Below are 17,109 nucleotides of genomic sequence, written 5' to 3' on the forward strand. Positions count from 1 at the left end.
TTTTCAAAAGTGAGCTAATCCTTTAATTATTACCTGCTTGGTCCTGTCTGTCAACGCCTTGTCAGTTTCCTCTATTTTTCACTGCTTGAGTCGAGAACATGGGTTGAATCCGAAATCGCCCCCTAAACCCTCATTTACTAGGCCTATTCCCTACATTAGTCCACTAATACTGTTCACTTGAAGGAGTGAATAAGAAGGAGTAAGTAAAAACGAGTGAGTGAATTCGGACAGCCGTTGCTGACAGAGACGCGATCTGACACGCGTCCCATATTCTCACAAATCTCTACGTTCGCTTAAAGGAGAACTCCGGCGAACAATGAACCTTTGGTCTAATAAAACATCGGTACATAGTCAACCATTCTCTGAGATTTGTTTTAATATCACTCTGATTGTGTTCGGCTGAATGAAGAAAGTCATATACACCTAGGATGAGTAAATCATGGAATCATTTTCATTTTTGGGTGAACTATCCCTTTGTCTAGTCCCAAAATAAAATGCATGTTTGAGCTGTTTAAAATAGGTCAGTGCCATTGTTTTGTCTCAAGATGCACACCAGTAATGTGTCTCTAAGGCATGGTTATAAAAGCTACTTAAATGCCCTAATTGAACTAAGGCCTAATCTTAGGCTTTATCTGAAAAGGCTTAATCTAAACCCTGTTTGTGAAACCAGGCCCTTGAGATAGATATCTTGGAAGCACCAAGAATTGCCATTTAGTATAATTGGTTTGCTCCCAGACTGCACACACACATGCTGATCCTACGTTATGTTGTTGTGACACAGCCAGCGTGAAATACACCCTCTAAATGACCACCATCACGAACTTTGGGCAAATCCCGCCTGAATAAAAAAGAGAAGAAATTGAGACTGTTTTTTGCCAGTTTTTTTTTCTATGTTTTAGTCTGTAGGCTGCAGTGATGATGTGACAGATTTGTTTAGCAGTCTTACCACTTTTCCTCTTGAAATCCCAATTCCTCAGCAGACCATTCAGGATTGTTCTTACTCTAGGCGTTATTGTTAATGGTCTTGGATAGGCTACGTGTCCTTGTGTGCTGCAGAGGATGATTCCAGTGACTGACTGAAATGACAGCTAATTGAGGCTACTTTTCCTGAAAGCTCTGATGGACAATGCTCTGCGATTCCTCCGGTGAAATTGCCTGGCATAATAAAAAGAAAATTGTAGAGGCACGAGTCTGGAGATGTCAAACGATGCAGACTCCAGCCATTGACAAGCAGTTTACCTCTATTTATTTTCTCTCACTGGTTCGCTCTTTGTTTTCCATTTCACCAAAAAACATTTAAGTGGACACAAGGTGAATGTAGTTGTCATGTGGTTCAAGAATTGATCTAGCATAGTTTCAGAGGCATTTTCCATCTTACCTAAGTATGATGTCTGTTAAAGCAGTGTTTTACAAGCTTTGTGTGCTGGGTTAACTGTGGTAACTGCTGTTTTTTAACAGGTAACCAGTACCAGGTAACTAACCAGGTAATTTCTGCTTTTCCACAAGCACCAGATAATGGATTTTGCTGTTTTTGTACAGACCAATTACATATACATGCATACATGATCCTTTTTTAGGTTGAAATGTGTGAAACTTTTTTTTTTTTGTCAAATATTTTATTCGTTGTACTGTAAAGTTGTTTAAATCTCAGTTTTTACAGTCATTTTACTGTTTAACATGCACTGTATAAAAAATTATGGTAAATGTATGGTAAAAAAAAAAAAAACAGCAGCTGTGGTTGCCGGAAACATGTACATGTTATATATTTAACTTTATTTCAGTAAAATGCTGTATTTCATTAACTGTTATAACGTTGAATAACCAATATATTGAAGAACTAATACCGTTGTACACTGACAACCACAAATCGCAGTGGTGATGAGTCACATGATGATTCTAAGCCTATCAGAAACAGCTAATACATAGGCGTCATTCACACAAATACTAAACACCATCATGGTAACATGAAAGACATAAAAAAAAAAACATTAGATGCAACATTAACATAAATGTACATAACTGTTTGGAAAAACTAAGGAAATACATAAAATGTGAAGTGTCTCGCAGGGAATTCTGGGAATGTCAATTTAATGTTTTTAACTGTAAATTATACAAAGACTAGTTCTTTTTCACTTCCAAAAACTGTCAATTTAGCATTGTACATTAAATGTATACTTCGATCTCTTGCCATTATTACCCGAATATAGTACGGAAACTTCCTGTTAACCAATTAACAGTTCTTTGCCATAGCACTTTTTTACCGTTAAAATGATGATCATTTGTTTTTACAGAGAGTTACTGTAACTTTGGGACCTAAACAACATGTATTTCTACACTAATATCAAAATTTATCTGAAACAATTTCTACCTCTGATTCCAAGAAAACCAGGTCTGGAGGTTTTCAGGTGTGAGAAAATAAACCCTTCAGATATAGTCAGTCCTTCCAGAAAAACGCGGAGTTTTTTTGTGATTGTTGCGGGCAAAAATCCTTGATTACGCGGCCCGTTTTCTTTAAAAATGCGATGGAATATGCGGGATATTTATGCAATTTTATGCGATGAAATTGCGGGAACTTGCAAAAATTGCGGGAACTTGCAAAAATTGCGGGAACTTGCAAAAACTGCGGTTTGATGAAAAAGAGAAAAAAAGTGATTCCCCCAACACCCTGTTCTCACTAGGCTACTACCTTAATGTAAAGAGTCATTTCTTATTACTTTCTATGATGTAGCAAGCATACTACATCATAGAAAGTGCTGGGAATATTTAATTTCTCATCTTGTTTTATTTTTATTAAATTTTCAAAATCACAGAGTTTGATATCAAGTTCTTGACATTTCTTTTACACATTTTCTGATAAGTATAACATCTGAGAAGTAGCCTAAAACATGAAACAATAATTTGGAAAAAAAAAAAAAAAAAAAAAGATAGAGGGCATTACAGACATATTAAATTCCTTTAGCAGAGATACAGATCTTTTGGGCTTTTCGATTTTTTTTTTACATTTTAAAGACTCAAAATACATTTTAAAGGCTGTTTTGAAATGAGCAAAGTTGGGTTTTGAGTTACTCCACTTAGTTTGATGAATATGAAATTTTCCTAATAATAGAAAAAATCGATATTTTTCTTAAAGGAAAGTCAAAATCATTTGTATGAAGATGACAAATTTAAGACAAGGTTGCAATTCATTTTAAAACCTAGAAATTGAGACATCTCATTCCAAAAGATTGAAAAATAGGGACATTCAAACAATAAGTGCACAATAGACTCTCTTTCACAATTACAAAATCAGCAATGTTTTATTTCAGACTGTAACGAGTGTAAATAAGGTGTGGCCCCTTTAAGAGCTGCGCGCTGAAATGTCTGCAGTGTGTGCGCCTCAAACACCCCATGTGTGCGGGTAATTTCTGTTTGATGCTTATTCTTTTATCTTATTTTGTTTATTAAGTAACGATGTGATGGTAGAACGTGTGACAGACAGTTATACGAGTTCGATTTGTGAGATGTCAATCGCCTCCGTGAGTCTTTCTGGCCTCTGCAATAACTTTAGCTGTGAGCTATCCCATCGCGTAATTGCGTCACTTCATAACGTTCCCATGGAAACAGGAGGAAATGGCTGCTCGTGTATGAAGCAAACGCAACATTTTTCAACTTTCTGCGAAGATATGTGACTTTTTTTTGCAACGAAAATGCGAGGATTATGAAATCATGCAAGCCCCGCATATTTTGCATGGAAATCGGCATTTTATGCGGCGAAAGTGCGGCTTATTCGAAAAAATGCGGCCCCCGCATAAATATGCGGACTTTGGCTGATTTTGCATTGAATTCAGCGATCGCATAATCGCGTTTTTCTGGAGGGACTGTATAGTGATCTTTCTGTCCTAATGCCTGCTGCTGTCTATGATCCCATTTATAATCATTTACAATAAAGTGAACACGCCAAATGTGGAAAAATTCTACAGTGGCGGGAAACGCTGTCAAATCACTAGACAATTGACCCTTCGCTAAGCCCCGCCCTCCCTAGTTACCGTTGCTACGCCTGTCAAGCTTTCGCGGCTGGCCCGTCTATTATAGTGTGGATGCACCCGGTGTCAGACATTTCAATGAGATAATTAGAAATTTTCGGCGAACAAGTGAAATATCTGAGAGAGCGAGACAAAAGGGACTATAGTATGCATTCGAGGGATATATTCACGACATATGCAACCGATTAGAGAATAATTTCTTAAATTGAAGTTAAAGCCTAACGTTATAGTCCCAGCGCAAGCAGCAGCGCCTCATACGCTGACCGTTCAAATGGGAAACACAAATTGAGGAACAGCTATATGTTCATACACAGCAGGGTATGTGAAAATAATCTTAATAATTATAAATCAAACAGCTTATCAATAAATCTTGTGGAATAATAATACCGGGAGAGCCGCGATCGGATTGGGTTAAGTTAGGCTACTTAGTAAGGGCTAACGTTAACGTCGATTAACAAAATGCTGAAATATATTTGTGGCTTAGCGAAGGGTCAATTTGGCGTGTTACTTATTATATTTACTCGCTTTGCTGTGGAAGTTCGTGTAAACCAATTCTGCGCAGATTTAGCGCAAATACTCATGAGTTGTCATGATATAGGCTATCAAATACATTGTATTGAGCAGAATCCGCTCATATCTGGCTTACTCGAACACACACGTCAGTCACTACGCAACAAATAACGGCATGTTGAAGCAATAGTGAAGATTAAAAAGCATTTGGTGAACAGAAAAGACGTTATTTTTCATTTTTCTGATGTTCTGTGTACTGTATTACCACCTAAAATACGTTTTTGGTGCAAAGGATGAGGATGAAAGAGGAAGAGAGGAGATACTGGATGATAGGATTTAGTTTGTATAAGAATTAAATGTTATATAAAAGCTATGACGTAGATAGTCTGGTTTATTTTGAAGTTCTGAATGGCCGGTAACTTAAAAATTGAGAGTCCGAATTGTCCGGTGAGTGAGTTAATGTCAAACTCTGGTGGGTGGTACTGGTATCAGCCACTGGTACGGTACGTCAGTGTGGTTACAGAAACACACACTGGGCTTGCGTCCAAACCACCAATCTGGAACTATTCTGGATTCGTTTCTGCTGCTGACAAAATCAATTCATTGTGATCCAGAGATCTTCCCTGAACAGCCAGTGTGCAGAAATACCCTGTGTGTCCTGCTTGTGAAGGAATGAGACCATAATGGCCATCTTAATTAAACCGGTTCACGGTCAATGCATTAGTTTAATGTGTTGACCATTTACTCACGATGCTCCACTGCAGGGCTGAATCACAGTGCACATGAGAGCCCTTCAGATTGGAAATAAAGTGTCCAGTCTAAGACGCCACACTGTTTCTGGTGGAAATCTAAGCATTCATTACTTGTTTGTCTTTAGAGCAAAGATTTATACCGAACTTGAACTGTATCTAGATATAAAGTGGATATAAAGTGGAAATCTTCCATGTTATCGGTCTCAGACGGTCTGAGAAACGTATACACATTTCCTGCGTGATCACAGAACTGTATCATCGTATTACGGAGACGCAAAGTTACGGCTATGTATTTCATTGAGTTTCATTGCATTCCCACCTGAGAATGATGATGAACCAGCATTGTCCTCTCGGCTGACGTATAATCTGGTCCCACGTCCACATTTAAGGGTCATAAAATGGAATCTGATGCATGTGTGTCTCCTTTGCTATAGTAAAAGATGTGAATGTATCTTACAACGTTCCTCCTTTATCCACCCATGTTTATGTGGTGCTGTAACTCAGTGTTTTTTTTTTACCCTCTCCGAATCAATCCACCTTATTCCTGACGACCTGACTGCGTTTTGAATTATGGGTGGCAGGAACTTTCATTCAAAAAGGCTAAAACGAATCATTTCAAATCATAAGGTTGCCCTACAAATAAAGCTGATCCGTCAGTTTGACTGGATGAACTGTCAATTTTCCCTCATGATTTATTTTCAGACATCATGAGAATAACGTAACGTGACATGTTATAATAAGAATATCTTTGGCAAGAGCTCTTTTCAGTCGCTGCTTTCTTTTCCTCATGATGATTTTTATTTTTTCCTTTGCAATCCGCTGTACTACAGTGATATTTAACCAAATACTCACACATAAGGGGCTATTTTTGGTCTGTTGAAAGTACCCGATTCCTTTAAACTTGTAAATTTTATTTTAATGTTCAATGGTTGAAGGGTTAGTCGATTAATGGCATCTCATTCTGACACTTTTTTAACATATTGGGTTCATAGAGCGAGCCTTTCTCTGATTGTTTACAACTTAACGGAAGTTACACCCATAATTCCCCAGATAGCAAACTGACATTGAATCAACGTGGAAACATGACATCGAAACAACGTTGATCTGACATTGTTTTGCTCATCGAATTAACGTTGAACCAACGTCAGACGCGTCATTCTTTCAAAACTAACGGAAAATCAACTTGAAATCAACGCGTTGTTTCAACGTTATGAAAGCAAACCAATTTTCGATTTTCATTTAGCTTTGAAGAATGCCGCGTCTGACGTTGGTTCAACGTTAATTCGATGAGCAAAATCAACGTTGTTTCAATGTCATGAGAGACGTCGTTTCCACGTTGATTCAATGTCAGTTTGCTGTCTGGGTCGCGCAAAGCGTCATGGGCCGTAGGAATAAGGTGGATACTGCCGAATACTGTTTTTAAACAATAAAAGATAGATTTCTTTTTTGTAATCATTGAAGACATTCTTTACAACATAAAAGTAAGCTCAAGTCAACATGCCATACTACACAAGACAACGGGAGATGCCAAAGAACTGAGGATAGGTGCTATTATGGATGCATTCAGAATTATTAAACACCAAATCCAAAGGAAAAATAAAAACCTTCTGAATCTGTGTAAACGCAGCGATGTGAAGGAGCAGTTCATCTGATAGACAAGCTTTGGAGCGTCTGATGGTCATGTGCATGATCCTCACAGACTTCTCTAAAACACGCTTCTTCTTCGTGCATACGTTATAAAACACCCACAGTACATTCATTTTGACAATACTGGAATATAGGAAGTGTGCTGATGCAGAAGCACGAGGTTAAAGCGGTCAGTGTGCCAATCAGTAATAACGCACTCCGGTGTGTACTGTAATCCTCTTATTCGTCTACAGTTGACATCCATCAAAGCTCTGTTAGTGACGCTGGTTTTCTGTATCCGACTGAGAGATGTAGTCTGTGTAGCCTGTGTTCATGAAGTGGCCGGGTGTTTTGAGCCGTCGTTCAGTCTAGGGCTCCACAATATCGCAAATGTATATATCGCAATTAGAGGTCGACCGATATGTTTTTTTGTTTTGTTTTTTCAGGCCGATGCTGATACCGATCTTTTGAAATCCGTGTCGGCCGATTAATGCCGCCGATTTATTTTGGCTGATATTTGCTTGGTTTTTAACCTTTGAAAGATAAAATGTAAAAGAAATGATAATGACTTAACATAGACAAACTTTCTCAACAAAAACATTTAATCCTCTCAAAAAATGTCCTGAAATATGTATTTTTTGTTTGTTTTGTTTGTTGACGGATAAAGGCGAAAATGGACATAACCTAATTATCACAAAAAAGGAGAAAAAAAACTTTAAATGATTCATTTTTTATATATATAAGATTTATTATATTTTATTTAATTTATTTAACTTCTAACAATAACGTATGTCACTAGTAAATTACTGTTGAACGACAAAAACAACCACCAGATGGCAAAATGATATTTTACAAAAACTTAAAATGAACCACAACGCACCGTCCGTCTGTTGCTTTTCAGACAACGGCATCCCACTGTTGGACCTTTTAGTCTACTGTGAAATACAGTCACACTTTACACAGTTTGGCCAGCATTTTAACCATGTTTAATCCAGCTACTAACTAACGGTCAGTGTTGTGCCTGAACGAGTTCATTGAACTGGGTCTGCTGCTCACTCGGCTGGAAAATGGCTCTAGCGGCAGCTTGCGTCAACGACAACACTAGGCTGCCCACAGATAAACCTGCCTAATAATCGGCTTGATATACTTGGATATTGGCCGATGCCGATTATGTTAAAAAATGCCAAAAATTGTCCGATTAATCGGTCTACCACAATATGAATATCGCAACGGCTTGCAATAACGGGTCATGAACAAAAGACAAAGAGATCACTCGCTGCTCTCAGCTGAATAACTTTTGTAGCATTCATAAGAATCAATTTGGATTAAGATTTATCAGCCAATATATCAGTTATAAATATAAAGAATTATCGGTTGTAAGTATCGGCCTAAATGTTCATATCGGTGCATCCGATACAATATATTTAAATTGATTTGCAGTTGTCTCGCCCCGCTTGAGAACCACTGCTTTAAAGAGAAGATCCGTCACTTTAAAGACTGTTACGACCCTGCGTTTCGCTTGCTCGCCTGCTGGTGGCGCAGTTGCTCAGAGAGCGTGGGAAATCGCACACACCTGCTACCTGATTATCTCTAATTATGAAGAGGATAAAACCTTGGATTAAACATCTCCTCTTCACTTCGTCCAGGGGACTCACAGCCTCTGGCGAAGTCATTTAAACCTTTGATTTATAGCCCATACCAACCTTCTTTTACTCCCCAATCGGATTATGATTTTTTCCCCTTTTGATTTGAAACCCTAGACTTTGTTATATTTAGTTAATTGAGATTTTTGTGGACAAATAAAATCTTGCAAGTCATTTTGGTGTACTTGTTTACTTTATGTATGGCCGAAACGAGCTGGCCGTAACAAGACACAAAACAACATTCATTGTTAGAATTCTGTAATGAAATCTATAGAATTATAAAGTTGAGACTTTGCTTCAATAAAGCAAAAGTTTATCACGATTATTGGACGTCAGGCGCGACAAATGTTTATTGAGGTTTTGTTCACAAATCAATAGAAAACTGCTGAGACTAAAAGATTTTATATTAAAGAAACCATATAGGGCTGTCAAACGATTAATCACGATTAATCGCATCCAAAATAAAAGTTTGTGTTTACATAATATATGTGGGTGCACTGTGTATAATTATTTTATATATATAAATACACACACATGCTTGTATATATTTAAGAAATATTTTCATGTATATACTGTATATAGACTTATATATAATTTATATTATATATTAATATTTTATATATAAATCATATTTTTTTCTTAAATATACATGCATGTGTCATGTGTGTGTGTAGTGTATTTATATATATATATATATATATATATATATATATATATATATATATATATTTATATATGCACCCACATATATTATGTAAACACAAACTTTTATTTTGGATGCGATTAATCGCGATTAATCGTTTGGCGGTCCTAAAACCATATCATTACAGATTAATATCGAGACATGAATATAGTCAGTGTAGAGCTGGTGTTCACTCAGCTGACATGTTGCCCTGTTGTGGCTTATACAGTGGTGTGAATAAGTTTTGGCACCCATGCTAAAGTTGCCTAAAAAGAGGAATAAAAAATCTTCTTTTGGATATTGATCTTAATGCCTTAATTAGAAAAATGAGGAAAACTCCAACCTTTAAGGACACCAATTTTCTTTGTGAATGAATGATGTATCATAAATAAATAAATGTTTTTCCTTAAAATACAGGGTGCATAAGTCAGGACACCCCTATGTTAAATTCCCATAGAGTCAGGCAGATTTTTATTTTTAAAAGTCAGTTATTTCATGGATCCAGGATAATATGCATCCTGATAAAGTTCCCTTGGCCTTTGGAATTAAAATATCCCCACATCATCACACACCTTCCACCACACCTAGAGATTGGCATGGTTTTACTTCAGTTAGCCTAATAGCTGGTTTGCATTGAAAGATGATCTTATGGAAAGTACCCCATGCCAATCTCTAGGTGTGGTGGAAGGTGTGTGATGATGTGGGGATATTTTAATTCCAAAGGCCAAGGTGTGTGATGTGTGATGTGAAACTGATGTAAACACACTCAGTTGTGTGTGAAGGGAGTGTAAACAGACACAAGTACACTAGGCCTGACCACGAGGACATTCATAATCATCAAAACACAACCATGCTGAGAAACACTGTCTTTCCTCTTCTCCTCTGTTTTGAAACTATTTTGTTAGTTGAAATTTACTTAATTGTTCTGTTTTTGTGGAGTCTGGGAACACAATAGAGCAGAAGATCCAGCCGTGTTGTTTTATCTGTCAAGAGGAGGGACTCACTTTGAGTTCTCCATTATTGCTCTTAGTCCAGTGAAAACATCGCCGTTATTGCAGACGCCGTCCTCACACTTAATCAATCATTCAGTGTGTAAAACGAGGAAGCCTTTTGGATGTTTCTCTCTCTCTCTCACACACACACGTCATGGATGCTCTTCAGAGCACTCACATGCACACAATCGCACTCACTCACATGCACACACACAAACATGGGCACAAACATGTACACACACACATTACTTCATATCACTCACACGCACACAAATGCAAACATACACACACACCCATTCACTCTCTCTCTTTCACACACACACACACACACGTCGTGATGCCCTTTAGAGCGCACACACACTTAAACACTCACATTCTCTCTCTCACACACACACACACACACAGTTCCCCTGATGAAGGGTCCCAGACCCCACAGCACATGTGTGATCTGAACAGATATGCACGTGTTGCACATTATTGAACACAATATCTCACATCGCTTTGCTTACGGACAGCAAGTTGTTCTGTTTTGAACATGTTGTGTGATTAGTGTGAGATGAGTGTGAGATGAGTGTGATGAGTGTGATGTTTTGCAGTCGTCTCTCATGAGTGACGGAATGAAAGGGAATATTTTAGGCCCCGTCCACACTAAAACGGGAAAAACGAAGACCTAAAACGGAGAAGTTTAGAAACGCTGCAGCTGCGTTTTGCGTTTTGAATCTCCGGAGGGCGTTTTAGTGTGGACGGGACAAAACGGAGGAGTTTATAAACAATGACGCAGAGGCTCCGCTCTATGATTGGGTGTCATCAGTCATGACGTATCCTTCCCTGATTCGTCATTCACTGTTTACACCGGCACGCCCATGCCCAGTGTTTGTGAATGGTCACCTGATCCGCGTTTTCAGTCGTTTTAATGTGGACGGAGATCATTTCTAATATGCAGATAAAACGCTGGTGTGGACGGAGATCGTATTCGTTTTGATTCTCCGTTTTTAAACGAAAACGCAGTAGTGTGGACGAGGCCTTAATCTGAGCTCATTCCTATCGTTTGAACGACTTTCTTTCTGTAATTAGAGGCCAATATCCTAAACAAATGAAGTCAATCACTGACTTGTTCATCATTGCTGATATGATGTGTAACTTATAATGGTTGGTAGTATTTATCTTACGGTAAAGGAGTTTTTATTGTTGTTTTTTTCACTTTCATTGATCAATGTTGTCTAGTCATGTTGTTGTCAAGTCACCTTTATGTATATTCTCAGCTTTACTGGGATAACAGGATAAAAATAAAACAAAGTTTGTTTCTGGAAGAAAATTGCGTCACAGTCCAGCTTAAGGAAGTTCAGTGATGGTTCATTTTTGTTATAAAAACGTTATTAGTTTAGTTCATTTAGTCCTATATACAGCCACTCTGCAGAAACCGTGATGTCATCGTCCAGCTCAGTTCGCATATAATGGTGTCAATGCAGAAGATCAATATTATTGTTGTATACTGTGGTGTGTGTGTCACTTTTATTAGTTATTGTTTTTTTTTGTTTTTTTTTTGTTTTTATACATATATATTTTACTAAAAGTAAACTTCTCCAAAAGATAAGCTATGAAAATGAGAAATGTTGCTTTGGGAATTACCTGTAAAAAATAACTTTATGTAGGCCTATCAGTTTATTTTATTTTTATTTGTATATATATATATATATATATATATATATATTATTATTATTATTTTTCTTTTAATTATATTATTTAATTTTGTCATTTCATTTATTCTTTTTATTTCATCATTTAATTTATTTTATTTTATAATTTTTATTAAAAAAAATCTTTTATAAAATTTTTATTTTATAATGTTAATTTCAAGTATCAAAAGTGTTTTAGTTTTTACTATCAGTGTTTTAGTCAGTGACGTGTTCAAGATTTCAGATAAAAGTGTGTGAAGGAGTGTTTCTCCTCTGCTCACAGTGCCAACGGTCTCCGATGACGTCACGTCCACGCTTCAGCCCAGCAGATCCACGGCTCCTGTGATGATCAGCACCAGCACCATCATGACCCCTGTGACCCCCGTGACCCCTGTGACCCCTGACCCCGAGCAGCCCGACCGCCCGCCGGACCCCCCCTCCGTCAGCAAGCTCTTCTGCGACGGCACGGAGATGCGAGGAATCTCCTGGCCACAGACGCACAGAGGAGTGACGGTGGAGCGGCCTTGTCCTAAAGGAACTCGAGGTATGTCTGCTATATCTGCATTTTCCAAGCTTGACATCATATCCGAGAGATAACTCAGTAAATTCGAGTAAGATCACAGGCTTCGCTTATACCTTGCGAATATGAATTCAGGGGTGGAGGGGCCATTTCTACATCACACGAGGTCCCAGATTATACTAACCCCGTGCACGAGAAAACAGGTTTGCTTGAGCACTCTGTCCTTTGTAGGGTCTCATCTTCCTGTGTTTGGCTCGTTTACATGTCTTGGGTCCATATTTGAGTGGAACCGCACCAGAGTTGGTTTGTAGACTCATCTTTTCAGCGTCTCAGTCCGCATGTTTGGTTTAGATGGCGGCGTTCACACGTATTCAAATGAGCCGCACTAACAGAGCAATCGCTCCAGGGTTCGTTTTAATCCCACCACACATGACAAATGTGTGAACACACGCTAAATCTTAGACACATGTTTCATGTGACACTCTCAAAGGCTGCTCTTAGAGTGAGTGTTGAGCAGATGTGCTGTGTGTTTGATCAGGCATGGCGTTGTTCCTGTGTTCGGCTGGCGACGGCATCTGGAGCCCGAAAGGCCCTGATCTCAGCAACTGTACCTCACACTGGGTGAGCCAGGTGGCACAGAAGGTCAGTCTACAACCCTTGGACGCCACTTTCCACAATACACATGGTTTTACAGAAAATAATGATGTTTTTAAAATCTTCATGTCTTCATAACGTATAGTCGCATCCAGCATATTAGAGCTGGGTGATATAATACAAGTGATGATCTAAACAATCAAACAATTGTGGTTTGCCATACTGTAGTATATATTGCTTGATATTTAGTACTATATATATATACATCTTTTAATATACTGAACCAGAACATAGTATTAGGACCGACTTGAAAATTGTGATTTCTTGATTTTAAGCAATTCTCATTTTGAAGAACCGACATCTATTCTTAATAGATTATCAGCTTTCTACACGGTTGAATAAGTTTCAGACAAGCATATGTGAGTAACTGTCCAGTTTATTAGCATGTCTCTGACTGGTGTTCTCCAGATCCGCACTGGTGAGAACGCGGCTAACCTGGCGAACGAGTTGGCGCGGCACACGCAGGGCCCGGTGTTCGCCGGGGACATCAGCTGGACTGTGCGTCTCATGGAGCAGCTGGTGGATATCCTGGACGCTCAGCTGCAGGAGCTCAAACCCAACGATAAAGACACGGCGGGACGCAGCTTCAACAAGGTACAGGACACTCTACTCTTACTGGCGCAGGAGTCACGTGACCGAAGCTTGATTTGATCAAGAGTGATGCTTAAAGTCCTAAAACGTCACCAGTTCTGGTTTGACGGGCTCGGCTGGAGATGCTTTTATCAGGACGCATTCAGTGGCCAGGGAAAGTACATCCATGCTTTAAAACTTTAATGAAGTGGATGAGTGAGGGGACAGCTCTTAATGCTGGAGGAGATTTCAGTATGGCCTTTCCAGCACACACACTCCCAATGATTTATCTCTTACTGTACTCAGTTAACACTCTCATCCATCCATCCATCCATCCATTCATTCATTCATCCATCCATTCATTCACATATCCTTCTATCCACATATCTATCCACATATCCATCCATGCAATCATCCATCCACTCATCCATCCATCCATCCACACGTCCACACAACCAATCATCTATCCACCTATCCATCCATCCACTCACTCATTCATCCATCCACTCTCTCGCTCATCCATTCATCCACCCATCCTATCATCCATCAATGCATGCATGCATCCATCCATCCACACACATGTCCACACAACCAATCATCCTTCCATCCATCCATCCATCCATCCATCCACATGTCCACACAACCAATCATCCATCCACACACATGTCCACACAACCAATCATCCTTCCATCCATCCATCCACACGTTCACACAACCAATCATCTATCCACCTATCCATCCATCCATTTACTCATTCATCCATCCACTCTCTCACTCATCCATTCATCCACCCATCCTATCATCCATCAATGCATGCATCCATCCATCCACACACATGTCCACACAACCAATCATCCTTCCATCCATCCATCCATCCATCCATCCACATGTCCACACAACCAATCATCCATCCACCCATCCATTTATTCATCCATCCACTTACTCACTCACTCACTCACTCATTCATCCATCCATCCACTCATCCATCCATCATTCCACCCATCCATCCGTCCATCCACTCACTCACTCATTCATCCATCCATCCACTCATCCATCCATCATTCCACCCATCCATCCGTCCATCCACTCACTCACTCATTCATCCATCCACTCACTTATCCATCAATCTATCCACTCACTTATCCCAGTGTTTCCTCTACATTCATTCTCCCGTGGCGGGCCGCCACACTTAAAATCCTCCCGCCACGGCTGCAGCTTCTCAGTGACGTCCGATATTCTGCATAGTATTATGTTATTTTGTTAAGCCCCACTAAAGGCATAAAAAACTTTGTAAAGCACAATCAAGTTTTCACCCTATATTCCAAGACTTCTAAAGTCATTGCATAATGTGTAATTTTAGTCGCTAAGTTAAAGTTAACGGAAAGTCATCTCGCCTCAGTCATTCTCCATTCAGAATTCACACAGCGCGTCGCGTTCGTTTGCGACACGACGACACTCTCTTCAAGGTCAATATTCCCATTATTATACTTAATTTGTAGATAAAGCATAAAGGTCTATGGTTTTCATAAAATGACTATCTTGCTGGAGTGGAGTTTATTGCCCATACCTTTCACAATCCCTTTAAGTACAGCATGGAGTCGAGAGAGTGCTATTGTTCTTCATGCGCACTGAAATTTAAAACTGTTAAAAGAAAAGGCTCAAAAAACTGTTGCATATAGAATACACTAAGCATTAGTGCTGCACGATTAATAATATCGCAATCGTAATAGCGATCTCAAACCTATGCAATTATATAACGCAAAATGCCGCGATTTTATATGAAATAAACAAATTAGGGCTATTAACGCAGCATCTCTTCTTTTTTGTCATCCTTTGACTAGTGTTACACGATCCTGTTCTTATTCGTGCAAATGCCTTTTCGCATTTTGCACGACAAGAACTGAAAAGCTGCCTGTGAATGCCCTGAATGAGACTCGCAGAAAGACGCGCGCCATAATGCGGATGCACTGACGCGTGCCAGAATACAGTTCTCTTTCGAGCTTGAACGAACAATAACACACACAATTATGCCAAAATGTCGTTTTGTCGAGTATCTTCATAACGTAAGAAAAGTCTTAAGGACGAAAAGAGTTGTGCTATGATGAGGCGCGTGTGAGATCCGCGTCTCGGCAACGGGTGCTCTTAAAGCGCCAGCAGCGAATAAAGCGTTCTGTCAGTAAAGTTAAAAGAACAAAGGGAAATTAGAAAATTACTCACTGATCTTGACTAAAGAACTTTTGTAGCTTTAATAAGGATTATTCTATATATAATTTATAATTCATGCAGCACAGACTGTTTGATAACTTTATTCAATTTCTGTATCCTACCTGTTGAGACAGGAAGGGCACAGGTAAATATGTTAATTTTTTTTTTTAGCCTAATAATTTTTTTTAAAAGTTGATAGCTTTCACTGTAATGATGGTTTGGTTGATGGTTTATTGATCATTATAGGTGTTATCAATCATTTAGTTGTTGTTTTTAGTTTGAGTTGAGAAATAAACATTAATACACAGAATGATCACTAATCTGTGTGTGCATTTTACTTTAGAACCAAGCAAGTTGGACTCATGAAACCATTTTATTATATCGGAATCGCAAATCGCAATTGCAATATTGACCTCAGTAATTGCAATGGCAATATGACTTTTTCCCCAAATCGTCCAGCCCTACTAAGCATATTATAGATATAATCCCTTCACTATGTTCTTTTCAATGTGAAGCATTGCTTGCTGTGACTTGGTGTTGCTTCAAGTGCATCATTCTGCACACGGGATGCGCATGATCGATTATAATACTTTGGGGAGACAAGGCCCCCCCACCGGGGAAATGGGCCTGCCCCCACAGCTTGGAAAAATCCTAGAGGAAACACTGTCCACTCACTTATCCTATCATCCATCCATCCACTCACTCATTCATCCACTCACTCATCCATCCTTCCGTCCATCCTATCATCCATCAATCCATCCATCCATCCACACACACGTCCACACAACCAATCATCCATCCATCCACTCACTCATCCATCCACATGTCCACACAACCAATCATGCATCTACCCATCCATTCATCTACTCATCCACCCATCTACCCATGTATTCATCCACCTTTTCCAGAAAATAGAGCTCTAAATCGTTTTATAGAGTATCTCAATCTCTCAATATGAGCAAACATAATATTCTCTACAGATTTTGCGAAGATCACATCTATACTGTTTGGTATCCATTGAATAGCTCCGTACTTTTACTGTATATCATGTAATTTGATACTCAAAGGTGTTGTATGCAATTTTTTTGACTGTACTAAAGCATAAACACACCATAATATGTTTGCAGATATTTAGGAAACATGCTGAGTTAACATACTCGTTTCTCTGAAAAACATTTCTACAACCAGTTATTCGACATTGAAATGTGCGTTTCTTGTCGTAATGTAGTCTGTTTTTGTTTTGGTCTGTGTGATCTC

General features: G+C 38.9%; 1 protein-coding gene across 7 annotated transcripts in view; it reads left to right on the forward strand.

Moving 5' to 3' along the window:
- Window positions 1–17,109, forward strand: part of adgrl2b.1 (adhesion G protein-coupled receptor L2b, tandem duplicate 1) — a 162,994-nt gene that overhangs the window by 56,302 nt on the left and 89,583 nt on the right. For all 7 annotated transcript variants that reach the window (XM_089130905.1, XM_089130899.1, XM_089130903.1 and 4 more), the window contains 3 exons: window positions 12,187–12,447; window positions 12,962–13,065; window positions 13,486–13,671. In XM_089130905.1, the coding sequence (XP_088987031.1) occupies window positions 12,187–12,447; window positions 12,962–13,065; window positions 13,486–13,671 (551 nt within the window). The remainder of the gene's footprint in view (window positions 1–12,186; window positions 12,448–12,961; window positions 13,066–13,485; window positions 13,672–17,109) is intronic.

The sequence above is a fragment of the Pimephales promelas genome, chromosome 5 (assembly GCF_988280905.1).
Source record: "Pimephales promelas chromosome 5, fPimPro1.hap1.1, whole genome shotgun sequence".
Classification (NCBI taxonomy): Eukaryota; Metazoa; Chordata; class Actinopteri; order Cypriniformes; family Leuciscidae; genus Pimephales; species Pimephales promelas.